Source organism: Peromyscus maniculatus, chromosome 4 (genome assembly GCF_049852395.1).
Source record: "Peromyscus maniculatus bairdii isolate BWxNUB_F1_BW_parent chromosome 4, HU_Pman_BW_mat_3.1, whole genome shotgun sequence".
NCBI lineage: Eukaryota > Metazoa > Chordata > Mammalia > Rodentia > Cricetidae > Peromyscus > Peromyscus maniculatus.
The window spans coordinates 79,991,825-80,019,099 of NC_134855.1; the positions used below are offsets into that span (position 1 = coordinate 79,991,825).

The 27,275-nt window shown below is 37.8% G+C and overlaps 1 protein-coding gene across 5 annotated transcripts in view; it reads right to left on the reverse strand.

The window, feature by feature from the left end:
- Nucleotides 1-3,167: 3,167 nt before the first annotated feature.
- Caprin1 (cell cycle associated protein 1) overlaps nt 3,168-27,275 on the reverse strand; it is a 37,361-nt gene continuing 13,253 nt past the window's right edge. For all 5 annotated transcript variants that reach the window (XM_042275817.2, XM_076570184.1, XM_076570182.1 and 2 more), the window contains 17 exons: nt 25,523-25,585; nt 25,330-25,416; nt 21,195-21,433; nt 21,025-21,107; nt 19,830-19,967; nt 17,970-18,022; nt 17,799-17,885; nt 16,601-16,756; nt 16,410-16,518; nt 13,757-13,818; nt 12,808-12,918; nt 12,521-12,670; nt 11,555-11,705; nt 6,935-7,129; nt 6,290-6,390; nt 5,896-5,959; nt 3,168-4,362 (listed from right to left, as the gene is read on the reverse strand). In XM_042275817.2, coding sequence (XP_042131751.2) covers nt 4,298-4,362; nt 5,896-5,959; nt 6,290-6,390; nt 6,935-7,129; nt 11,555-11,705; nt 12,521-12,670; nt 12,808-12,918; nt 13,757-13,818; nt 16,410-16,518; nt 16,601-16,756; nt 17,799-17,885; nt 17,970-18,022; nt 19,830-19,967; nt 21,025-21,107; nt 21,195-21,433; nt 25,330-25,416; nt 25,523-25,585 — 1,914 coding nt within the window. In that variant the 3' untranslated portion in view covers nt 3,168-4,297. The remainder of the gene's footprint in view (nt 4,363-5,895; nt 5,960-6,289; nt 6,391-6,934; nt 7,130-11,554; nt 11,706-12,520; nt 12,671-12,807; nt 12,919-13,756; nt 13,819-16,409; nt 16,519-16,600; nt 16,757-17,798; nt 17,886-17,969; nt 18,023-19,829; nt 19,968-21,024; nt 21,108-21,194; nt 21,434-25,329; nt 25,417-25,522; nt 25,586-27,275) is intronic.

A 27,275-nucleotide genomic window follows, 5' to 3' on the forward strand; every position in this document is an offset into this window, starting at 1 on the left:
GGAAGATGATTCTCCTTCGACCATGTGGATTACAGGAGTCAAACTCTGGTCAGGCTGGGCTACGAGTGCCCTCACCTGCTGAGCCGTGTCACCAGCCTACTATCTCTCACTGACCTAATATCAAGTAGGAGTTTTGAGTTTGAGGGGCTTGGGACTCACACATTTCTAGACAAACTACAAAGAACTAATGATAGAACCGTGAACTGGATTAGGTCATTTTCATAAGTATAACAGCGATGAAGCCTATTAACAAAGGATACTCAGTGGAGACAGGGAATGTTAGCCCCTCATCACTGCCAACTTGGCTGCAAAGAATGAAATGTACCTTCTAGATAGATTCCATTGACCCATAAACTTTGGTTTTCAACACTGCAGTGAGGGTCTTTTAAATGGCAGTTTTATTGGATGGCCCACTATCCCAACCCCCAAACAATACATACACCGTTTGAAAATCTTCAATAGCTTCCAAATGTTGAGACAAAATCTGAACATAAAAGAAAAACTGCCCTTACGAGTTTCCCCAGCCAGATCTTGCTAAAGCTTAAACCAACCAGCAGTCATTGAAGCGTGGGCCTCTTTACTTCTCTTTTGTCCAGTTTACCATTCCCCATCCACATATCTTAGTTCAATTATCTCTTTCAATGAAGTCTCGCCTGATCACACTGACTAGGTCACACCAGATTTATTATCATTAACCACAGTTGAATCATGTCACTTACCACACACATTTGGCCCACTCCATCAGTCTCCTGATTGGTTCTTTTTGCCACCACTAATTGAACACTGGCCATGATGCCGGGCAAAGAATACCCAAATGTGCTAATAAAGTTCAAGTTGTCTCCTTAAAGAAATACAGTACTTACAGGAAATTAACTTACAAATTAATATACCAAACCTGACTATAAGTGGATCTGAGAAACTGCTTCTTCCAATGTCAACAGTGAAGGACCAAGGCAGCGGCAGGAAACTGGGTAAGCATCAGAATAGCTTATTATGTATAATGGAAAACATACAGTAGTCTAGCCTTTTTCTTGAAAGACCAGATCCAGTGTTGCCTCTTCTCCCACAAGGAGCATTTAAGGAGTTTTTCCTTAGGATGTATGTAACTCACAGGCTTTACTAATGAAATTTAAAACATTCTCTAGTCTTTTCAAGGATGTTTATAATTCAAAATAGTAAAGGAAAAGCCCAATTTGATTTTTCTAGATTTCTATTCCATTAACTCCATAAAGGGGACAAGCTCAAGGGCAGTACTGATTGAAATATAACTTATACTCAATAAAACTAAGAGTACTTAATAACTCAAGTAGGACACAGATTGAGAAGCTTAAGGTTGAAATGTAGGGTATGAATTCAGTCATATCTATGCCCCATTTCCCTTAATTAGATGTACCATCGAAAATACAACGAACAGTACAAATTGCCTGGCACACATAAGAAGCTGCTCAACTATATTCTGCACTTATAAATTGGTTGTCAGCTAAGCACCTTAGTGAATGAACCTGAGAATAAGCATACATTCTCATGTCTCTTTGAAGTCTCTCTACAATAGCATTGTATGAGTGCATATATATGTATATGTACATATATATGGAGACAAAAGAACTGTAGAAGTTAATTTACTACAATCATTGGAAGGTCATGTGTTTTAATATCAAGAAACAATGATCAAAAGAAGAGAGAAGGAAAATCTCTTCTTTTTTTAGGAATATTTAGGGCCTGGTAATAAAATAGCCCTAACCAAAAAATAACCAATGACATGCTACCTTTAACAAAGTTTTCTTTTGTGTGTGTGTGTGGGGGGGGGGGTCGTTTTCATTATACATGTGGTATATATACATACTGGTAATTGTGCATGTACAAGATCTTTCATATTCTTACTACACTGAGAGTGTGATAATCATTTCCCTGTACTCTACTAAAATACACATTTGACCAAACAAAAGGTCTTCTGCATATTATACAAGATACTGAGTATCAGAACTCAGGCCTTATTGGAACTACTTTAGTAGTTCTGTCTAGTGAGGCATCCTTAAGAAAAAGTCTAAATTGAGACATTAAAAAAAGTTTTACATAATAAACCACTAATGGTAGAATAACATCTAATTATATGGTGCTCTTGAAAGGAATAAGCAACTCTTAGAAAATATAGAAGTCAAACTACAAACATATTGTACACATTCTGCCCTACACAATGTGTAGAAGCCATTCTCCACATTCAGCTCAGAACTCAAATTCAATACTAAAGAACTTATTTTACATTGATTCTGATGTCTGAATATCATGAAATTATTTTATACACATATAGCAGATTTAGCTCTCTATAGTACTTCAAAAGCACCATCCAGTGATTATCCAACAAACCATGCATGTTTTAAGCAGCCCACTAAAATACAGCTAACATATGGTTGTGGTACATCCCAGGCAGATGTCATTTAAAGCACACAAGGGGAGGTGCTCACAAAATGCTCTTGGCAAAAGTAAACAGATAACCCTTCCAATATGATGTACCACAACCACACATGAGGAAAGTCGAGAATTTATTTTATTTATTTTAAAATAAACATTGACGCTTCCCCATTATCCACCACCCTACAAAACTTTTGAATGTGGAATGTTCCATAGCCTAACCATTTTTAGTAGGCAATAAAACCAGCAAAAACTCCAGTTGTCTAATGATGAATATCTGGGAATTTTGTTTTGCTTTTGATTAGCTGATTACCTGCTGGGAAAAATGTTTGCTAAAGGCTGAAAGTAAAATTTAATTCTGTACAGAAAATAACATTAACTTAGTAGCTGTTGTTTAACAAGAGGAATTCCTTCTCCATGGAGGAAAATGGAATGGGACAACAAGCAGCATTAAGTTCAGAGGCACACAGACTAGTGCTCAACCTGCTAGCACAAATTCCAACACAGAACATATGGCTACGTCACTGCTAAGCTTTCCATCTCCAAACGGTATACTCTCCCTATGCAGCTAAGGCAAGGAATCAACACTTGAACATAAATGTCTCCACAAAAAAAAGAGAATTAAATCAGACAAAAGATAAGTAAAACTCCTTCAGAAACAGCTGCTAGACATAGCCACAAAGTCTGTGACACTAACAATGCATGGGGTGAATCAATTTAGCTGCTAGCTGTTGAACACCAGTGTTTCAAGATGCAACTTTTAGAAACATGTTTTATTTGTTTTGCTTATACCATCAGAACTGAAACTACTGTCTGTCATTTCCCTAAAACAGGGAAATCAATCTAAAACATATACTGGTGCTTTTCAAAAGATAGCAATTTTAAAAGGGTGGTAGCAGCAGGCATTTGATCTTTTTCAAGAACTTTCAGGCTGCAGGAGAAAAACATGTGACCAAAAGTGTTATGATTATCCATCCATTAGAGATTTTCATCAGTACCTACACCAATTTAGATAACAATACAGCAAGATCCAAGGATTAGTGATGACAATGCACATTATCGTGAGGAATGACAAACAGTACCAATCCTCATGTAAGTCACTGTTTCAGAGTAACTGTTAAGTGTTTGAAAGGTATCTAAATAGTTCACATTGAGTACAGAAGCAACCCATCCAGATCATACCCCATATTTGTTGCATATTTTTCCAGAAGAGCCAATCAAAGCCTAATTTGCATTTTGGCTTGTCTTATACCATATCCACTACTAAAAAGCAATTTACATGTGTTTTTAATCACAGTTGTTTGGCCAGATGACTAGTGCTATGCCAAGGCTGGTGGCCAGCCTTACGTGTGTGATTAAGGACCCATGCATAATTTGGTATGCTTCTAATCAGTCGGTGCTCCAAATTAACAGGAAAAGCTGTGAAATGTAGTTGTTTTGCCAAACCACACTCCACTCCTTCCATCTTCCTCTCAAGGAAAATGCTTTGTCAATTACCACTGAATAAATTCTAGGGCTGATTGTAGATCTTATCCAATATCAAAAAGTCAAACTTGCTTTTTTTTCTAAGCCACTTCAAATAACTGTGGAGATATTATCACCCCATAAGTATATAATGTTTTACTCCTAAGCAAGGGTGAGGAATCTGAGTATCGTGTGCAAGGCTCAAGATGACGCTTAGGACAGAACATGCAGAGTAAAAATTGTTTCCTTCCATATCCAGGTAATATAAAGCTGACAATTGTAGTCCTGTCTTTATGGGATGAACAGTCCCTTTACAATAAGATTCCTGAAAGGGAGAACAAATAGATAATAACTCTTCTGGTAACATATTATAGTACACTGGCCAGTGTGTTTTTGGCGATTAAACATAATCCTGTGAATCACATTAATTCACTTGCTGAGTGTTCATTTGCGGCATCCCTCTGTTGGGTCTTGGGGGCCCTCCACGACCTAGAAGACAAAAATGGCATTTGATTTTTCTTTCAAGTATTATTTGTTTTGCCTTCAAGCAGACTTTCATCTGAAGTCAAGAAGCATGTGGGCAGCTTGTCAGCACACTGTTAGGCTTAAGAGCCAATTCTTCAGTGTTCAAGTTTCCCCTGTCCTGGAAGTTGTCATTCGCATATTTGCTCATGTTCTCTAGCTAAAAGAAGAGTAGAGCTAATGGAGTATTCCACCAGTACTCATTCATTCATTCATTCAACAAGTATTTATTGAGTGCCTACTATGTGCCAGGCACTGTCATGAGGCGTTGGGGATAGATACAGCAGTGAAGACAGACAAGGTACCTGCTCTCATGGAGCTTACATTCTAATGTACACGCTAGCTTACATTTCAATAGTAAGTAACATCATACTATCAAAATTAATAAAAGCACCAGAATGAAAACAGACCTTTTTACCTAAACTGTTAAAAAGAAACTACATAACATTCAAAGTTGTATATTGACTTGTAACAGGTAAAATAACTTTTTACATGCTGTTAAAACATATTTTATCTATCAGTTAACTCAACTTTCATAGAATATGCTACAAGGTGGGATAGAAGAACATAACCCACATTCACATGCAAATACCTTTGATACTTCAAGTCAGTATTTCCCAGATGACCTGTTAACCTTTTTAAAAGAACTGCCTTAACGGTCAATTGCCACTAGCATTCAAATTAAAGTACTTTATAATTCTTCCTTAATATACATTTTATACATGTCATGGCCAGCCAGTAACTGTTAGAAACCTAATTCTTTAACCTCCTTTAATCAGAGAACCATTTAGAACTTCAGATTACATGAAATGCTGCCTATAATTAATTGTTCAACAGATTAACTTTCTCTCCATGTGAGAAATTATTTTCCATTACTTGAAAGACAAATGAAACAAAAGACTCTAAACTTCTAATGTTTAATTCCAATGCAATTAAGTGGCTAAGAATTTGGGAGTTCTATCAGAAATACATTTGGTATTTAGACCGCTAACATTGTTCCTAAAAGTATTCAAATTACAATTAGTCTGTCACTTCTAAATGGTTCTCTCTAGATGTACCTGTGGCTTATCTGGCCATTAAAGGGCTTCTGAGCCTAAAATATAATATGCATGTTTCAAAAATCAAAGAGGGTAATAAATTTATATAAATGTTCAATCTCGTTCCAAAAATGTCTTACAAAAAGTTTCAGTAAGTACTTCCTAAAAACATTTAGCAGGTTTTAAGACCTGAAAAATAAATTTCCAGTTGGAAAAACACTTTTCTGAGGCAGAGAAAATGTTCTGATTTTCAAGACAATAACAGGGAAAGTCATTCAAAAATTAAAATTTGGATTCAAGATGAAATTTTAGAAACAGAGCATTTCATTTAATCTTTAGCAACAAGTCTGGAAAAGATAAATGCACTCCTAACATATAACCTACATGCAGACTATGAACAGCTCTTCCAAGGCCAGAACAGAAGCTCCACATAGGAGCTAGGATCACCACCACAAAATATTACCTCGTGGGGCTCCCCGTGGTCCACTCTGCCCAGAGCCTCGCTTGAAATTCTGCTGATATCCATCCTAAAAGACAAGCTAGTTAGTACTGAAAAGTAAAGTAATTTTATAAACCTATTATCTAGTCTTAGTGCTTAACACTAGCAGAATATGTAACTCCTTCTAGACATCAGTGGACTACAGCTAAGTTACTCTATTCTTACTGTGCTTCCATTAAACTCAAGAATGTTTACATATAGTTCCATATTGAAACCACTTTTAGCAAACTACATTAGGTGGTTATAGATAATGAGTGTTTAAAAAAAATAAATAAACCAAAGCCATCATTATAACAAAATATGTTGGACACCACAAAATTAACCCCAAATCACTTAGATCCACCCTATGTTTACATACCCGCTGGTAGCCAGAGTAGTCCCGGGGAGCACTGAACTGAGACTGTGTATAACCACTATTTGGAGTGTTTGAGAACGAAGGGCGGTAACCATCATATCCTCCTAGAATTTAGGACAAGAAAATAATTTAGTTTTCCTTACAAGGAATTTATTTTCTTAAAGGGAATGGTTTAAAATGCATGCTTATTTAAACTAATTTTGAATTTCCTGTCTTGATCCAATCTGTTTATCAATATTTAAGTACCATCTGCTTTAGATGTTACTTTTTTGTCCATCTAGGAATGAACATTCATGCGCGCACGCACACACATACACTAAACAAACTTGTAACTCAGGCAAACCTATAAACAAACATCTGTGTAACAACTCAATTTTTCTCTCCCAGTTTTGTCATTAAAAACTGGTAAAATTAGCCAGGCATGGTGGTGCATGCCTTTAATTCCAGCACTCAAGAGACAGTGGCAGGTGGATCTGAATTTGAGGCCACACACATACAACATACACTTCAAATGTTTAAATTATACATGAAGGGACTAATACAGAGAGGCAACTCTTTCCCAAAAATGAGACATATCTCTATGTATTTTACAAATCAGGAGAGACTTGAAACTGCAAAAAGTAATCCCAAGTTGCTTTATTTGTTTACCTCTAAATCCATTGGCAGGGCCCCTGTATCCATTCATCAAGCCTCGGGCACCACGAGACCCTCCTCGGGACACACCACGACTATTGTAATAAGGCTGACTGCTCCGTGGAAATCCAGTGTTCTGCTGGGGAGGCTGCTGGTGGTTACCAGGCACTTGATGGGACTGGTCCTGGGAACCATGGTAAGTGCCAACCACTGTTAAAGGAAAATGGGCATACATAAACAGAGTTCACTACTGTTTTTTCTTCCCACATGCTTTCTCAATTATACAAAATCAACACTCTATTCTTAACGTTAAATTATCTGAATAAATTTGCCTATTAATAAGAAATTATAACACTAATGAAGTCCTTATTTCTCCCCTACCTACTTGTAAGATTAAGCTAAAGAGGGTCATTTCCCCAATAGTAATTACGAACTGCTTTAATCAGAGCTTACAATACACCATTCTTCTACACATAAAATTGGAAAAGGCTCTCTATCACCAACACCTTCTGAAAGTAACTGAACTTTTTAGCAAAAGTAAACTCCATAATTCACAAAATCCATAATGAAATAGTGTATATGTCATTGCTTTTCATTATAACTCTCCTTAGTAATGTATTTTCTTATAGTTTCTTATTTCCCTTGGCACATAGTGAAACATTCAAAACCATACTCATAGCCAAGTGGCTCTACAGAAAAATGCCATCAATTTTGTATCTGAAACATGAGAGGCTTTCAACTTCCATCCTTTGGTGCCTAACAAGTACAGCTGACTTAGAAGACAGCGAAATGGTACTCACACTGGCATTCAACCTACTGGAAGGGCTGGTTCTAAGAAGGGCTCACATTACTTTGCTCCCACCCACCCACCCACCCGCCTCTTCTCAACCTCCATAATGAAAAGAGTTATACAAAATAAAAGTCAAACATAAAATACTAATGTATGTTATCTGATTGTTATTCCAGTGTTTATTACACATAGGAGAGAAAAAAAAATCTAAGTACCTTTGGAAGATGAGGAAAATAGTAGAACCAAAAACAGCTCCTGCAACACCACTAATTTCTGGAAATTTAACTTGTGTATCCCCCCACCCACCCCAAGAAATTCCAAACAGTGCCTTTTCTTTGCCATGAAAAGCCAGAAAACGCCTATGCAGAGAAAAATAAAGGGTCATGGCATCTTTCAAGCTTTAGCTGAACTATATATTATTCATGATATAATCTTTCTATACACATTATCTTTGATTATATTCAACATAAAAATTTCAAGCAAATGTCAAGTTCAAATTACATTTATTATCTTGAACATTAAACTGAATTTTCAAATCATATTTTTGCTGTTATCTTGAGACAAGTCTCACTACATAGCCTAGGCTGGCCTTGAACTCAGCGACTCTCTTCTGCCTAAGTTTCTGAAGGACTGGATTACAACAAGTATGCACCATCACACCAACCATCAAAACATTTTCCCCACTTTGGTTTTTCAAGACAGGGTTTCTCTGTGTAACAGGCCTTCCCTCCTGTCCTAGATCTCAATCTGTAGACCAGGCTAGCCTTGAACTTACAGAGATCCACCTGCCTCTGCCTCAGAGTACTGACTGGGATTAAAGGCATGTACCACCCACTACCCAGCTATCAAATCACATTTTATCATTAAGAATTGTATTAAGGTTCTGCATAGTTAAGAGCACTGGCTGCTCTTCCAGGGGACCTGAGTCAATTATCAGAACCCATATAGAGACCCCCAACCATATGGAGGCTCATAACCATCTGTGACTCTGATTCCAAGAATCCAAAGCCCTCTTGCGGCTTCCTCCAGTAACTAGGCAAGCACATGGTGCACAAACGTGCAGGCCAAACACCCAGACAGGTAAAATGATATTCTACTATACTCATAGATGCCTAGCCCTGTCACCAGAGAGGCTTTTCCCAGCAACTGATGGAAACAGAGGCAGACTCACAGCCAAACACTAGGGGGAGCTCCAGGAATCCTGCAGAAGAGGGGGAGCAAGGATTGTAGGAGCCAGTGGGGTCAAGGGCACCATAATAAACCCCACAAAATCAAATAACCTGGGATCATAGAAGCTCACAGAGACTGAAGCGCCAACCAGAGAGCCTACACGGGAGTGACCTCGGCCATCTGCATGATACAGTTGTGTAACTTGGTCTTCTTGTGGGGCTCCTCACAGTGGGAGCAGGGGCTGTCTGACTCTACTGCCTCCTTTTTTGACCTATTCCTCCTACTAGATTGCCTCATCCAGTCTTAACAGAAGAGGAGGTGCCTAGTCTCACTACAACTTGATATACCATGGCTGGCTGACATCCATGGTTTGCCTGCCTCTTTCTGAAGAAAAACCGAGTAGATGGAGTTCGGGTGGAGGGGGTGGGGATAGGGGAACTTGGAGAAGAGGGAGAGGAAACATTGGTTGGGATATAAAAACAAAAAAAATTAATAGGTATGTAAGTCAAACATCTAATACTAATAAATCATAAATTTTGTTTGTTGATAAAGGATCTCACTATGTAGCCCTGGCTAGCCTGAAACTCAAGAGATCTGCCTGCCTCTGCTTCCTGAATACTGGGGATTAAAGGCATGCAGCATCATACTAGGAAAGAAATTTATTACCAAACAAACGGGCGGAAAAACACAATTAAAAATTGATAATTATTTCAGTGTAGCAGAATCTCTATTTATTTGTTCAGAAAGTAGCTTACAAAGGAAAAGCCAAGCCTGGCATGGTGGCACATACCTTCAGACCCAAAATTCAGAAGGCAGAGAAAGACAGGTTTATCTAAGTGTTCCAGGCCTGCCATTTTACAAAGCAAGTTCTAGAACACACAGACCCTGTCTTAAAAGAAAAAAACAAAAATTCTTTGCCAGGAACTTTTTATCATGTAGGAACAAGTTACTAATTAGATTTTATTCAAATTAATGCCAGGCCTAGAATACACTAGGCATTTTCCAGACGCAGGGGATATAAATTACCAACACAGTTCTTGTCCACATGGAAGTTTTTCTACTCTAATAAAAGATGATAGAAAATGAATGAGTGACCAAAAGGTAAGCTATATTTGAAATGAATGATGAAAGTAAGTATTCCTAAGGTAACATTTGCATACAGAATGAAAAGAAGTCAAAAATCCCCAAGTGTAGAGGACTTCAAGAGATCTATTATACACAGTAGTGACTACAGTTGAGAAAAGCCTATACAGGGCTGGTGAGATAGTTCAGTGGGTAAAGTGTTTGCCCTGCAAGCCTGTGACCCACACTGATGGACAAGCAGAGAACTGACTCCAAAGTTGTTCTCTAGATGCCCACATGCATGACGTGGAACATGTGTGCACATGATATGAAAGTTTTACTTTTCAACAAGATTTTTAAGTGTATCTGTGCTTTGTTTGTGTGTATATAAGCACTCTTTGTACACCTAAAAACATTCCAAATTATGACCTTACTGGCCTAAAAGGATTTCAATGTAGTCCACCAATTAGTCAACCTAAGTTTTTGCCCAACATTTTAGCATGTTAAGAACCAAGCCAAACTGGGAAATGGTGGCACACACCTTGATTCCAGCACTTGGGCAAAGAGGCAAGCAGATCTCTGAGAGGCCACCCTGGTCTACAGAGCAAGTTTCCAGGACAGCTGAGGTTGCATAAGGAAACCCTGCCTCAAAAAATTCAAAGAGGCGGGGGGGGGGGGGGGGGGGGGGGGGGAAGCCAACCTATTGCTTTTAAGCTTGCAAGTGACCTACTGCTAACCAAGTACCATGTTACTGATTCATCTACAATGCAACTGTCTGCACCTAAGATTCAGAATCATTGCAGAAGAAGGGGAGGTAGGATTGTTAAGAGCCCAAATAGGCAATTTGCTTTGAGATTCTGTCTCCTAGAAACATCAGAAGCTAAATGTATGAAGTCTCCCCAGCACAGATGGTTAAACATGAACTATGAGAGGATGACACCAATAGACATTATAAAGCAAATGGGAAGAAACTCATGAGACCTCAACCCGACAAAGAACAAGAGGGAACTAAGGAATGCTGAGAGCAGGAGAAAATCTTCCTCAGCAAAGAGCAGAGCCACTAATTATCCAATACCAAATGGTCAGCCCTGAAAACATACAAATAACATTCTACAGACTGATTAGGTTGCAATATGTATTTAGGAATACATAAACATGTTAACAACAATTAAGAAAAAATGGCAATATTTGAAAAGGGCGGGATACTTGGGAGGTTTCCAGACAAGAAATAAGGAAAAAGTATGTTATCATCTCATAATTTTATAATCTCAAAAATAAATTATGTTAAAAAACAAAATAAGCTGGGCGGTGGTGGCGCATGCCTTTAATCCCAGCACTTGGGAGGCAGAGGCAGGCGGATCTCTGTGAGTTCGAGGCCAGCCTAGGCTACAGAGTGAGTTCCAGGAAAGGTGCAAAGCTACACAGAGAAACCCTGTCTCGAAAAAAAACAAAAATTAATTAATTAAAGACTGAGAAAAAAGTCACCCTGGGCTGGGGAGTGGTGGCACATGCTTTCATCAAATCACTCAGGAGGAAAAGGCACAGTTCTAGGACATCCAAGGCTCCACAGAGAAGCCACAACAATAAAAAGGAAGTCACCCTGGCCTTCTTACCTGTTTGCAGTTGATCTTGTTGAAGCTCTGTTTGCTCCACTTGGTGGGGCTGACTGGGAAAACTCTGGTTATAACTGGCCTGGTACTGATTTTGCTGTTTCAGAGTTTCTGGTTCATTAACAGGAGGAACTGGGGCATTCATATTGAACACCTGTAGCAAATGAAATAAATGATTGGTTCATACTTTATTCTTGCTTTAGAAATGGAATATCTCAGCACTGGCTTTCCTTCAAATATTAATTTAAAACTACAGGAAATTTCAAAATACACACACAACAAAAAAACTACCAAACTTTTGATAAGGCATTAACTCAATTTATTTTTATTAATGTATTAATTAAAAAAATTTTAAGTGATTAATTCTTCAGAAATTCCATTGAGCACTAATTCAACTGTATTCCAGATTATAGTACTTTTTTCTAGTAATTATATAATTTAAAAATAATTACTGATGAATCAGTGAAGTATAACATCTCAATTTTACTTTCAAACATTCCAGTACAGTAAACATTAGGCTAAAAGGTTCTAACTGCAAACATTTATACACACTCCTTTGTTTTGTTTTGAAGAATCAGTGTGTGTTTATGTATATGAATCAGTGGGTGTTTATGTATATGAACTGCACAGGTGGAGGGTGGAGGACAACTTTAAGAACTCAGATTTCTTATTCTACCATTTGAGTTCCAGGAATTAAATTTAGAATATAAGGCTTAGCAACAAGGACCTTAACCACTGACTCATCTCTCTGGCCTTTTTGTCTTGTTCAAACTTTGTTAAATCTTGTAACCTTTGGGATAAAGCTAAAAAAATCTAAATCTGAGTGACTCCTAAGGCTCAAATTCATCACTGAGAAATCTAACAATCAGCGTCTGTCTAGTAGTCAGTAAATATAACACAGATACTACAGTACATACAGCTCTATTTAGCATGATTCATAGTACACACTAAACAGTGTTAATTGCTCACCGTTTGCATGGATTGGAATGGAGCTGCATTTACATTGATTCCACTGCTATGCAAAGGTTTACTTGTCCCAGCCTGGAACACCTGAGGCTGAGAAGCAGCAGGAAGGGATGATGATGCTGTAGTCTGGTCTGTATTTAAAGATATTGTTGCCTAAACACAAAGTGAATAAACAAATATACTTTACTGGGAAACTAACTCAAAATTTTAACATGTTAAGTAAATAGGACCCAAATCAAATGCATTACAATTAAAGTACCATCCAATTCATGCTTGGTAACAGAACTTGCCTGAATCTGATCAATTGGCTCCTTTTGTGGCCGCTGCTCTGTAGCATGGGAAGGCTGGTACAAGGGTTGCGATGATGTATACCCCTCACTTGTGGATGAAACCAAGGGAACCTATACAGAAATAACAATCTTAAATCTTATTTTTTTTCTAACTAAACTGACCATTACATAATAATAATAATAATAATAATAATAATAATAAGAAGAAGAAGAAGAAGAAGAACCCTAAAACAGATTCAAAGAAAAGACATGTCTGCTAAGAGAATTTTTCTCTGCATTTTGAGACTACAGACTTTAATCACAGCACTGCAGGGAGGCAGAGGCAAGCAGATCTCTGACTTCAAGTTCTACAAAGTTCCAGGACAGTCAGGACTACATACTGAGACTGTTTTTCAATATGAAATAAACACCTAACAATTGCAAACTATGCTGATATTTAAATCTCAAAACTAAATCAAAGCTTTGTCTAGTTAGAATGTTTGGGGTTTTTTTTTTTTTTTGGGGGGGGGGGCATTCCTTGAGACAGAAACAGTTTCTCTGCATGGCCCTAGCTGTCCTGGACTCACTCTGTAGACCAGGCTAGCCTCAAGCTCAGAGATCCACCTGCCTCTTCCTTCGGAGTGCTGGAATGGAAGGTGTGTGCCATCAGTGCCCAGCAACTGTCTTAAATAAAGACATTTGTTTCACTTTAATACACTATTACATATGCAAAGCAATGTAAAAAAAAAATTAAGACAAAGTCCTGCTGTGTGAAACATGAAAGAACTTTAAAGTCACCAAAAGAAAAACAAATATATGCATGGAAACAAATTCTAAAAACTACCCATTGTCAATGAATCTGTAACAGAACACATTGAAAGTGATCAAATGCATCCTAGACTAAGAATGAGTCCTCAGGAAAAAAACAAAAAACAAAAAACAAAAAAAAACTACTCTTATTCGTTCTTACCTGTGTTGCTTCTGGTTGTACAGAAACTTGATTAGGTTGGGCAAGTCTAGACTCAGAATGAACTGCAAAATTAAGAGAGCTGTTACATAAAATTTGTTAAGAGAAAATCCAATTTCTTAAACTTTATCTACATTATACATAGTGTTACAGGTAAATTTCTATAACCAAATGATTAATGAACAATTTCAAAATAAATTACAAAGCACAACTAAGATTTCAGCTTTCAAATTAGCACTAAGCACTTTAGTTTATCAGCAGTGATTATAGTTGACTCTCACAGTTGTTTCTATTTTGTGTTTTGCTGGGTAAATTAAGATGTCAGTAAGAAAAGTATCAATAAAAGGTAGACAACAGATAATAACCAGTGCCAGTACTTTTGAAAATGTCCACCTCTCAAAGTAGCACCATTCCCAGCTGAGAAAACTATACAACTCCTTACTCTAGTGGTGTTCACAAAAACAAACATTTAAAAAACAAAAACAAAACAGGGCTGGGCTGGAGACTTGGCTCAGCAGCTAAGAGCACTTGTTTGCTCTTGCAGAGGAACCCAAGTTCAATTCCCAGCACCACCATGACAGCTCACAATCATTCCAGTCCCAAGGGATCTGATACCCTCTTCCAAGTATATATGTGGAACACAGACATACATGTAGACAAAACATGTTAAAATAAACAGAAATAAATAATAAAAAATAAGTTGTTTTTGTAGGCATTACCTCTTCTAACTCTTGGTTCAGAGATATGACATGAGCTCCCTTACGTTAACTATTTGTCACTGAGCAACTTTTTACACTTAAGAATATGGCAGGCGTGGTGACACACACCTTTGACTGCAGTACTTGGGAGGCAGAGGCAGGCCAGTCCCAGTGAGTCCAAGGCCAACCTTGATTACAAGTACAAAATACTCACTACATAGTGAGTTCCAGAACAGCCACAACTATGTGGTGAAACCCTATCTCAAAAATGCCAAAAGAGAGAGAGAGAGAGAGAGAGAGAGAGAGAGAGAGAGAGAGAGAGAGAGAGAGAGAGAGAATAAAATAAGAATATACTAGATTTCATGTTACTTTATACCATTTTGACACCTTGATATGCTCTGGTGAGAAGACCAAGATCAAAATCACCAATGAGAGCTGGAGATGGCTCAGAGGTTAAGAGCACTGGCTGCTCTTCCAGAGGTCCTCACTTCAATTCCCAGCAACCACATGGTGGCTCACAACCATCTGTAATGAGATCTAGTGTCCTCTTCTGGCCTGCAGTCCTACATGCTGTATACACAGTAAATAAATAAATCTTAAAAAAAAAAAAAAAAATCTTGCCGGGCAGTGGTGGCGCACGCCTTTAATCCCAGCACTCAGGAGGCAGAGGAAGGTGGATCTCTGTGAGTTCGAAGCCAGCCTGGGCTACCAAGTGAGTTCCAGGAAAGGCACAAAGCTACACAGAGAAACCCTGTCTCAAAAAAACAAAACAACAAAAAAAAAAATCTCCAATGATCCTATAGCAAAGATCTATACAATACAATGCACAGACTTATGCAGTTGCTACTTCCTCTCAAGCTCATGAATCAATCCCCTTCCATGGTTGTATCATCAGAAATTCTCCCTTAAGAGCTGCAGGAATCTCCACGGAAGACACATTATTTTTATCCTTAAGATTTTTGAAATTGCCAGGCAGTGGTGGCGCACACCTTTATCCCAGCACTCGCAAGGCAGAGGCAGGCAGATCTCTGTGAGTTTGAGGCCAGTCTGGTCTACAGAGTGGATTCCAGGATAGCTAGGGCTACACAGAGAAACCCTGTGTGTGTCTGGGGAAGAGAGGGGAAGAGAGACACATACGACAGATGGATGATTTTTGGCAATGAGGCTCATCATTTAAGCACACACAGTATGCTGGTTCTTCCCCACCAGGCAGCTCACAACCAGTTAGAACTCCATTTCTAGCGGAATTTGAGAGCCTCTAGCCTCCAAGAGCACCTGAACTCACTCACTATGCATAAACCAGGAACAGACAGACACACAGAGAGAATCAGAACTTTTTAAAAGAATTTTGAAATTTTAAATGCCATACAAAGTTTCACTAACACAAATTGCAGCAACTGTCAAAACTATCAGAAGGAAGTAGCTGTCATCTACAGGTGGGGAGGATAACTCATAAATGAAAGAAAACTAAGTGTACGCTTCTGGAGCACTAATAATTTTCCATTCCCGACTTAGATTGTGAGAAGTCATCAATTCTGTGTGTGTGTGTGTGCAAATACAAGTGTTACAAGAAAAAGAAATCACAAAAGTAGTTATTAACTGTTTATAGGATAAGAGTTCTCATCAAATCAAAGCGCAAAAGAAAGCATTAAAAAGGGGCAAAAATACCTTTCAAAAACTCTGAAATTACTGGGTCTTAAATTTATTTCCTCTAATAAAAAAATCATTGCATGGTTAAAAGATAGACTTTGGAGGCTGATAAGATGGTTCAGGGGGTAAAAAAAGCAACTTGTCTCACCAAGCCAGATAACCTAAGTTTGTTCCTTGGAAGCCACATAGGAGGAGAGGTTGGGACTCCTGCAAGTTGTTCAGACAGCACACATAATACCACCACACATGCAAGCACATACATGCACCTACATTCTCTAAAAATGAACAATTTTTAAATCATTACTAACCCGGAGGGCAAACCAGTTGAGGCATTTCCATGTTCTGAGTAGGATTCATAGGTTGTGCTGATACAATGGCAGGATCAAGTGTCTGATTTTCAAAATCCAACATTGAATCCTACAAGTCAGGATATAATTGAATTACATCAAACAACATATTTAAAGTTACTGTTAACAGTGCCTTACTAAAATACACTTACCTGTATGAAATTATAGGGTCCCTGCATTTGTGCCATAAGATCTTGTACTCGTTGCCGTCTCACAAGTGGATCTGATTGAGCCACTGGAGTCAAAGAGTGGGGCTCTGGTACTGATGGAGATGCAGCTTGAGGTTGCTGCTGGAGTGAGTTTACCACCTAAAATATGAGGGAAAAACCTCCAGTGTTTTCAAGCTTGTTCCTCAAAACATTAAATATGCAATCTACACTGTAATGAGCAGAACAAGCTTTACCCAAAAAAAAAAAGTAGGGCATAGACAGATGGCTCTTGGATAAAAGCACTACCAGTCAAACCTAAGGATAGGAGTTCAATTCCCCAGAACCCACATGGTAGAGGGAATCAACTCCTGCACAAATTGTTCTCTACCACCAACATGCAACTCATGGTCCAAATAAACACTTTAAAGAAATAGTAGTTCTTAAAAGGCTGTAGAGAACACTGACTGCTCTTCCAGGGGACCTATATGATCCCACTCCCCCCAAAAAAAGGTTCTTCAAAAGGAACACAATTAATAAAGTTAATGTTTTGGATTAATATATTTCTTCTAGTTTTCTTAAAAGAATTAGGGTGTGGCGTTTTAGCTTACTTTTCAATCTATTTTATTTCGAACTACAGAGAAATATGAAGGGGACTGATGAACTAGAGATGAGGACCTAAAAGGGACTTATGTCAGAGACTACATCAAGAAACAACAGAAATCCATAAAGTCTAGTAACAAAAACAGCTTTTAAAGTCAAGTTCAAGATGATGGCACTCACACTCTTCATAAGGTGGGAGCCTAGATTTTTCTACAATATGTTATCAAGAAACAAATAAGGAGGCTGGAGAGACAGTTCCTCACTTAAGAGCACTGACTGCTTGCTCTTCCAGAGGACCAGGATTTAATTGCCAGAACCCACATGGTGGTTCACAACTTCTCATTCAAGGGTTATCTGGTACCCATTTTTGGTTTTTGAAAGACCTTGGGAACACATGGTACACAAACATACACTCATGCAAAACGTTCTTATATATTAAACATAAATTTTAAAAATGAGATAATCAAAAGCAAAACCATGTATTTTGACAAATGTGTCAAAAATACAAAAAAACTAACAAAAAAACTATTTTTTCTCAGGATATATAAAAAAAATGACTCATGTCAAAAGACATTAACCTTACAATACAAAGAACTCTTACCTCAACTGTTTCAACGGCCCACTCATCTACTTGCTCCTTCTCACTACTGCTGAACTGTGTTTCTGCCATGAATTGCCTATTGACATACTGAAAAGAAAAGTCAACGGTTGAGATGTCTGTTTCAAAAACAGAAGAATAAAGGTAGTATTAAATTTTTTAAAGAACTGATACCTCTGTTGATTCAACCTCACTTTGCTCCGTGTATTCTTCTGTTGGTTCAGGTTCTAGAGTTAAAAAGGAAATGAAACAGAAGATATTTATTTAAGTCAATGAAATTATAATGGTGGAAACCTGTTACATACTTATCTAAATCTACAGAATGTACAAGGAGCTAAGGGGGAGCCACATATAATTAGGTAATAACATATTAATTAGGTTTATCTACTGTAACAAATATACCTCTGATGCTGTAGTAAAAAATTTATGGAGTTGTAAGGGAAAGAGTGATAGCAATTTAAGTTGTTTTTAAGTTAAATGGATGTTTTGTCTACATGTATGTCTGTGTATCATGCATGTGCAGTCGCCATAGAGGCCAGATGAGGGTGGTAGATCCTCTAAACTGGAGTGACAGACAGTTGGAAGCTATGTTGTGGGTGCTTAGAATCAAACTCTGGTGCTCTGCAGGAAGAGTCAGTGTTCTTAAGTAGGGAGCCATCTCTCAACCCCACTTTATGTTCAAATTAACTGTGAACCTAAAACTGCTCTTAAGAAAAAAGTCTGTTTGTATGTAAATGATATCAAAAAATGTAAATTTGTTTTAATGTTATCAGTTCCACTTAAACTCTTACAATATTTTACCATTACATAATCAAGCAGTCTGAATATATTAGTGAAAAGTTCTTATATTTACCATTTTTACAGTCAGTAACTGTATTTTTAAGTTACTTTATTCCAGGATTTATTACTTTAGCGTTAACTGTAGTTTCTAGGACAATCATATTGAAGATAAAAACCTTCTAGATTGGGCCTGGAGTAACATGCACGTATACACACCTCAAGACAGGGTCTCACTATGTATGTAGCTCTGGTTGTCCTGGAACTCCAGGTTGGCCTCATACTCACAGAGATCCACCTGCCTTGAAACATGCCCAGCTTGGTACACACCTTTAAACCCAGCACTCCGAGGCAGAGGCAGGCAGATATCTGGGAGTTCCAGACCAGTGGAAACGATATACTAATACTGTCTGAAGGAAGAAAAACAGTAAAATCTTCTCCATCTGTCAGTAAAAGCAGAAAAACTAAAAACACAAAAGTCTGTTTTGCTGGGCGGTGGTGGCGCACACTTTTTAATCCCAGCACTTGAAAGGCAAAGGCAGGTGGATCCCTGTGAGTTCAAGGCCAGCCTGTTCTACAGAGTGAGTTCCAGGACAATCAGGCTACATAGAGAAACCCTGTCTCAAAAATCAGAAAGACAAAACCAAGTCCATCTCACCTGTACTCCACCAATCAGCAGTCTCCCCTTCTGGCTAGACCTACCAGCACGTGGAGAGCGTTTACCATGGGCCTTCCTGTTCTCATCCCTCACACACTGCACAACCTGCTAAACAGGAACTTGGGAGTACTCAGTAAGTACCCCAAGTCAGATAGCTGGTGTTCAAGTATGTTTTTACCTCAAGCAATCAAAATCTGAACTCATGCTTTAAAATACTCCAAAAATTTTATAGTGTATTACTCATCAACTTAAGAATTATCATGAAAGTACTCAGATTATCTAGCCACACTAGTGTTTCATTAAAGATGCTAAACACAAACTGCAAAGAATCCCTTGCTGTTTAGTTCAAGACCATGAGTTCTACACTTTCTCTGCCCCTCCTTCTTAAAATTCACATTATATTTTATGTTGGTATGGTAAAAAGTAAAAACTGTACAAGTCAGACAAAAATCTATCTGAAAATCCTTGCCATGCTCCATGTGCATTTTAAAATCTAAGTATACATATAACGATATATGTATTTTATAAACCTGTATCAAAGGAAATGGAAAGTTAAGTCCAGAACCAATACTAAAACTACTATCTTCCCAAGTACTCACCAGCTTCGGCTACCTGGTCTTCCACTGTAGGTGCCGAGGCTGCCTCTTCCTCCTCACACAGCCCATTCTGGTGGTTGTGAGTGCTGTCAAAGTAGTTTGACTGAAAAACACGCTCAACAATTTCCTTTAGAGCTTTATCTATTTAAAAAAAAAAAAATTGGATTACTGTGTTACTGACAATACCAGATTTGAAAAGAAATACTTAATATTCTACAAAATAGCAATAAGAAAAATTAATCATGTTAGTAAAACACACACAAATGCATAAATTACAGCATGAAAGGAAGGAAACAGGAACCTACTTACATTAAGTAAGCAAGTAAAGAGGGAATAAAGCTGAGATTATTCATTCAATAAGCATTTCTGTTGCACATACTGTGTGTGTGTGTGTGTGTGTGTGTGTGTGTGTGTGTGTGTGTGTGTGTTAGGCATGTTCTTGGCATTGGAGAAATGGCTCAGAGATTAAGAGAAAGAGTACTTATTTGCTGCTCTTGCAAAGGACCTACATTTAACATGGGCTGGCTCACAAACATCTAAATGACAAAACCAAGGGATCTGACGCTCTCTTATAACCACCTCAGAAACCTGAACCTACATGCGTACTATACAGACACACACTCACACAATTAAAAATCAATCTTTTATTTTTTTTGGGGGGAAGGGGAGTTCAAGACAGGGTTTCCTCTGTGTAGCCCTGGTTGTCCTGGAACTTGTTTTGTAAACCAGGCTGTCCTCGAACTCACAGGAATCTGCCTGCCTCTGCCTCCCAAGTGTTGGGATTAAAGGCATAAGAACCACACCCAGTGCACACTAATTTTATAATCTAATGGAAGGGGTCATCACAACATAAAAATGACAAAATTCCATGATGTAAAGTAACAGATTTGGACCTAGTCGAGGTGAGACTACTAAAGCTTTGCTGGTATAACTGAGCAAGAGCTAACATAGATGTTAAATATCTAGGAGGGAAGCATTTCATGGCAGAAGAAAAGCAATTTACAAATCTTGCCCAATGAAAGGTGTCAAATACAAGAAACAAAGGATGTCACTGAGGCATGCTTAAAAAAAAAAAAAAATGAGTGCAAAATAACCCCTAAATGTAAATTGTTACTCATACACTAATAAAGTGTCTTCAATATTAAATAGAAAATTTTAAAGATTCCTAGCTACACAATCAGAATTATCTAATACTCACAGGTTGTTCCACATACAGGCTTTTCTTTCCCTTCCAGCAAGTCCCACAAGTGAATGGAGGCATGCTCATACTGCTCATTTAACCTTGTAACAACAAAGAACACATTAAACACCTTCCAATTGTTAATTAGAGCAACACCTCTAAGATTCTGTTACCATATCTCAGCATACCTTAAACTCATGTCCCGCTCGGGGTCCACTAACTTGTAGAATTCATCTAATAAGGACAGTTCCTCTTCAGACAGTATTGGCACTCCGTTCAAACCTTGTTTCAGATCAGCTCTCACTTCATCATCTCCCAGCTTATCCAATACATACTGTAACTCAAGAACAGTTTTTAAGCGCTTCTGTTCCGCTTCTTCTCTCATAAGCTGTTCCCGACGTGCTGTCTTCTTTATTGTTTTCTGAATCTGCCAAAGAACATAAACATGAGACATCAGAACTCCAACTTAAGTACTTTCTACTAACTTGTAAGAACAAGCCAAAAATCCACCACTTCCTCCTTGCTGCAAACAATCATTGATGGTATAAGAAATGAGTTTCAATATTTGAAAAGCAGTAAATAAAATTCAGTCTTTATGAACTGGGGAAAAAATACTGACAGAGACAAATATACTGTTAAGTTAGATAAAGTATGAAGTATTTTTTTCAGTTCCCCCGTCCTTCCCTTGAAAGGATAAAGGACAGCATCAAAGCCAAGTATGTCTCTCCTCTCTATCATGTTTAGCATCAGCTTAGGGATAGAGAAAGGTAAAAGTTCTTTCAAGAGTCATGGCACTGTTTTCCTTCACTCTTCCCTACCATCTCAAGCTTCACTAAATGAACTGACACGGGAAAAAAACAAAATAGAGATATACATACAGACCTATAATTTGAGGATTGCAAAGTTGGCTTGGAGGGGGTCAAAGAACACCAACTACTCTTCTGGAGGACCCAGGTTCGATTCCCAGCACCCATAGATCACACTACAACCACCATTCACTCCAGTTCCAGGGGATGTGAGCACTCTTCTGGCCTCCAAAGATATTGCACACATATGGTAGACACATATAACAAGCAAAATACCCACAAAACATAATTTTTAAAAATTTTTTTTTAAACTTAAAAGAGAAGAATGGAAGAATAATGAAGATTGCAATAACAAGATAATTTATATTGGCAGCAGAGGAAATAAATGTTATCACAGCAATAAATGAAAAGTAAATATACAGTATATGTATATAAGATGTAAGTTAGGATGGGCAAGTAAGCTTACAAGGTGAAAATGCCGTCTATTGAAATGGATGAGCTTTTCAATGTTGGGAGCAGTTTAAATGAGGAAGGTCTTTCAAAGGTAGCTGGAGGCAGAAAACAGGAAGAGAAGTAGGAATGTGAAAAAAAGAAAAAAACACCCTAAAGAAATAACTGTCCAAGTGCGCGTATGTATGTACACATGTGCAAACACATGCACACACACACACACACTCCTGGCGGCCAGAGGAACTTAGGCATCTTTTCTGAGGTGCCATCCACTTTGTTTGTTTTAAGATAGGGTCTCTCTCTGGCCTGGTGGTGCTCACCAAGTAGGATAGGCTGGCTGGATAGCAGGCCTCAGGGAGGCCAGTCTTCACTTTCCTTGTTCTGAGATTACAAGCAAGTACAAGCATGCCTGGTCTGTACATGGTTCTTGGGATCTAACTCAGGTACTCACTTTACCAACTCAGCTCCCTAGCCCAAAGGTTTCTTTTATAATAATAATGTTGATGAAATATAAACTCATGTGGGGCAGGTGTGAGCAAGAAAAGATAGATTAGAGAGAGGCTAATTCTACTCTTTGTAGATACAAAATAAAAAACATAGAGTCTAATAATTGTAAAAAGCTGTATCAAAGGATCAGAGTAAATTAACTCTTTTAAAAAATAAACTATATTTAGAAAAGGAAGGGTCAGGGAGAAAAATGGTACATGGAGCTTAAAGTTCTGACCTAAACAAGTATAAATATCTTCCACTTAGTTACTACAGTTTCTTTGTAATCCCCACACCCTGTATTCGTATGTCCAAAATGTAAAGACCTCAGTTCAAATGCTGAGAGGTAGTATTTGACCAATTACTTCGGTCCTAAGAGCACCACCCTGATGAACCGCTAAATGTTGCCATGAAAAAGGCTATGAAAGTTAAGATCACATTCATGTTCTTCCCTCTTCTGTCTTGTGATACACAATTCTAAGGACCTCACCAGATGCCAATATCTTGCAAATCTTGGAATTCCAGTGTCTCAAACTGAGAAATACTTTTTTATTCTTTACAGACTGCCCAATCTTTGATATTCTATTAAAAAGGCACTATGGATTGAATAAGAACGGCCCCCACAGGCTCATATATTTGAATGCTTCATCATCAGGGAGTGGCAAAATTTGAGGATTAGGGAGTATGATCTTATTGGAGTAGGTGTGGCCTTACTGAAGGAAGTGTCACTGGAGGTAGGCTTTAAGGTTTCAAAAGCCCAAGCCAGGCCCAGTTTTCTATCCCCCTCTATGGATACAGATGTAGAGCTCTTAGATACTTTTCCAGTACCATGTCTGCCCATGTACCAGCATGATAATAGACTAAACCCCTATAATTGAAATCAAGTCCCCAATTAAATGCTTTCTTTGATAAGAGTTGCTTGGTCATGGTGTCTTTACAGCAAAAGAACAATGACTAAAACAGGCATAAAACAAACTAAGGCATTGGTTAAAAAATTCAATTATCATCAGTCAGTGGTGGCGTATGCCTTTAATCCCAGCACTCAGGAGGCAGAGGCAGGCAGATCTCTGTAGTTCAAAGCCAGCCTGGTCTACAGAGCAAGCTCCAGGACAGCCAGGGCTACACAGAGAAATCCTGTCTCAAAACACGTACCCCCCCCCCAAAAAAATTCAATTATCTTTTCTCTTTTTTAGGCAAATTACTAAAATATACCTCTGTACTCAATTATAAAATATGACAATAACACTGAGTGCTTGGAATACATTATGTATCACACACTCACAAGGAGTTTTATAAAAAGGATACATTACTATTTTATAGATTAGAAAACTGGGGTGTTGCGATGGCCTTGTCTGTCTGTCTGTTTCTCTTCTCTGCTTCCACCCTACTAGCTCTATTTTTCTGTGAAACTTTTAATATAGGAACAACAAAATTAGATAAGTTGGTCAAAGTCATACAATTACTAAAAAAAAAAAAAGGCAATCAGGACTCAACCAAGGTGAATCTCATTCCTGAATAAGTAATCTGAGCTCTGAAGTCTCCTAAATCATGTGAGAATTGTCTCTCATTATGTAGAAGACTTTTTATTTACCAAATGAAAACTAACCTGGTATTTCCCATGTGTATTATATTTCTTAATTAGCATACAAAATAACAGGTTTCTTTCTGGTATTTTTCATTCATACTTAGTTTTGACTGATCCTCCCTCACATCTGTCTCTCCCCGCCATAGTTGGCCCCTATCCCTGCTTGCATTCTTCCAATCCCCATTATTCCTCCACCCTTCTATTTTCATGTCACATGTTCTATTACCCTTCCCAAAACACTTCCTTAGAGCTTTTCTTTAAAACCCTTTATGGGACCCATCAGTCTCCTGGTCTACCAGAACCCACTCACTCCTACATAAATATATATATATTTACAATTATAAGTTAAAGTCCACTCATGAGAAAGAACATGCTGTATATTTGTCTTTCTGAGCTTGAGTGAATTCATTTAATGATTTCCAAGTTCCACACTTTTTCTTCAAATTTCACAATTTCATGCCCCAAATATTCCCATATTGTTAGCCATTCCTCAAATAAGCTGACATTCACTCAGAATGTTCTTCGGTCTCAAAAAATTATTTGACTTTGTTTGTATTTAATTTTTATTCTATTACCAAAGACCTTTGTCATATGAACAGGTATTTAGGGAAAACTTGCCCTTCTGTTGGATCAAGAGCTAAGAGCAGTAAATATATCAGTCTGTCACATCACTTAAGGACACTGATGAAATTAATGTCTGTATAGAATTAAAGGAATATATGGAAAATCAATTTTAAAGCATAATTAAAGGAATATATGGAAAATCAATTTTAAAGCAGCTCAGATCTTCCATGTAATTATGCTTATCCTATCTTTAACTCAGTCCTTTTCAAAAAGTATTTCAGTTACACAAAATTGGCAAATATGTAGGGTATAACTGAATCCAATCTCCACACCTGGCAGAGGGCTTATCAACAGTAGTGAAGGGACTAACCCCAAATAACCAAGCTTCCACTAACTTCATTTTTAGTATTTTATACGTTATCTTTTACTTACATCTTGACTTAATGCCATGAAACTCCTCTGTAATTCCTTTGCAAACTCCAAATTATTTGTAACTTCCTGGTACTTAGATACAGCATCCTAAAATGACAAAAACAGAACCCGTTTTTACTAGAAACATAAACACAGATTTTTCCTTTAATACTGAGCCCGGAGACTTTGCTGAATAAGACATGGGCATCTTTACCAGCTGATCTTGATTGAGCCTTTCTCCTTTGTTCATTCGTTCCTGGTAATCATCAAGTTTACCCTACATCAAAGAAAGAAAGAAAGAATAAATTCAGTTTAACCATGCCAACATGAGAAAACCTAACCAATATTCAAAGCCTACTTCAAATTTCGTCTTAATTTTCAGATATACTACAGCATAATTATATTCATCTAACTGAAATTTAACAGTAAACTAAGAAATAAATTTAAACATTGACCACTGCTGAATCACAGACATCAAATACTAGTACGTAAGCCAACAAAATACTGCTTACTTTGGTACTAAAAAACAGATGCCGTCATCACTCAGACATGAGGGTCATGGAATGGTTAAGATACTTTTCTACTCAAATGTGCATATTGGACATATAAGCTAAAATTCTGTGCTTCTGTCTGTCCTTCCAGTCTTCAAAGCATTCATGGTAAATAGATGGCATAAAGTCTATTTTCCTGAATGAATTCAGAAGTGTATTTGTTCTATTTTACCTTAAATAACATGAAGCTACCATTTCAGCTACAGTCTATACACTGTAACCACTGTGCTGCCTCTATGAAATTGAATAGGATTTCAATAACCCTGTCACTTGAAATTATCTTTGTAAAGATGAGAACTTGGCCAGGCATAGTTTCACATGCCTTTAGTCCTAGCACTTGGGAAGCAGGAGGATCTCTGAGCCTGAGGCCATCCTGGTCTACACAGTTCTAGGACAGTCAAAGCTACATAAAGAGACCCTGTCTGGAAAACAAAAAAAGAAAATAGAAAACTTAAAAGATTTCCCAGGCTCAGGCTTTAAAGACTCCCCTTCACAAAAGGTTCAGACAATGCAAGTGTCAGCAACTCAATCAACTACTGTTAAGAACTAGGATAAAGAGAAATCTAACTTACAGGAAAAGTATTTCAAATAAGTATAATCACATACAGTTCCTTGACAATAATTTCTTCTTTTTCTCTTACACTTTTTTTCATTTTTACTTGTATTTTATGCATGGGTGTATTATTTCTATGTGTCTATGCAATACCCACAGGGGCCATTGGAGTTACAGAAGTTGTGTGCCTCCATGTGAGTGCTATGAATTGCCCAAACCATATTACCTTGAGAACCACCAGTTTTAAAGAGGATTGCTACATACAACAATGTATTCACTGTGAGGGAAGAGGTGCATAAGCCACACACAATCTCCAGAACCTCCATCAGGTTTTCAAAAGGCAGACTACAGTTCTTTGGTCACAAATTCCTCAAATTACTAAATGAAAATAAAATATATATATATTTTTTCTGAGTAAGACAAATGAAGCCACTGTAATAGTTTCTTCTTAGCATTGCATGGGTCATTTTGTAACTGTAATACTTTCTACATTTAAATATAAAAGTAACCCCAAGGGACTAGTTATCTTATCAGCATATATAATACAGAATCACTGATAAGACATAAAATTTTACCAGCATGGAAAGACGAGTTAGAAAGGAACTCTGTTCACTATTACATACAACCAAATCTCTACAAAGCAAAGCCTCTATTGTTCTAAGTCAGTGATTTCTGAAGCGTAGCCCTCAAACCAGCATCATCAGCCAGGGAAACTTACAAACATAAAATCTTGACACTGGGTTCCAGCAATCTGCATTTTATCATGCCCTTTGTGATACTGTGCATAGCTAAGTTTGAGACCCATATAGGCCAAACACAGAGTAATTCCCTTGTAATAGTAAGTCCAGTAGAGCCCAGAAATT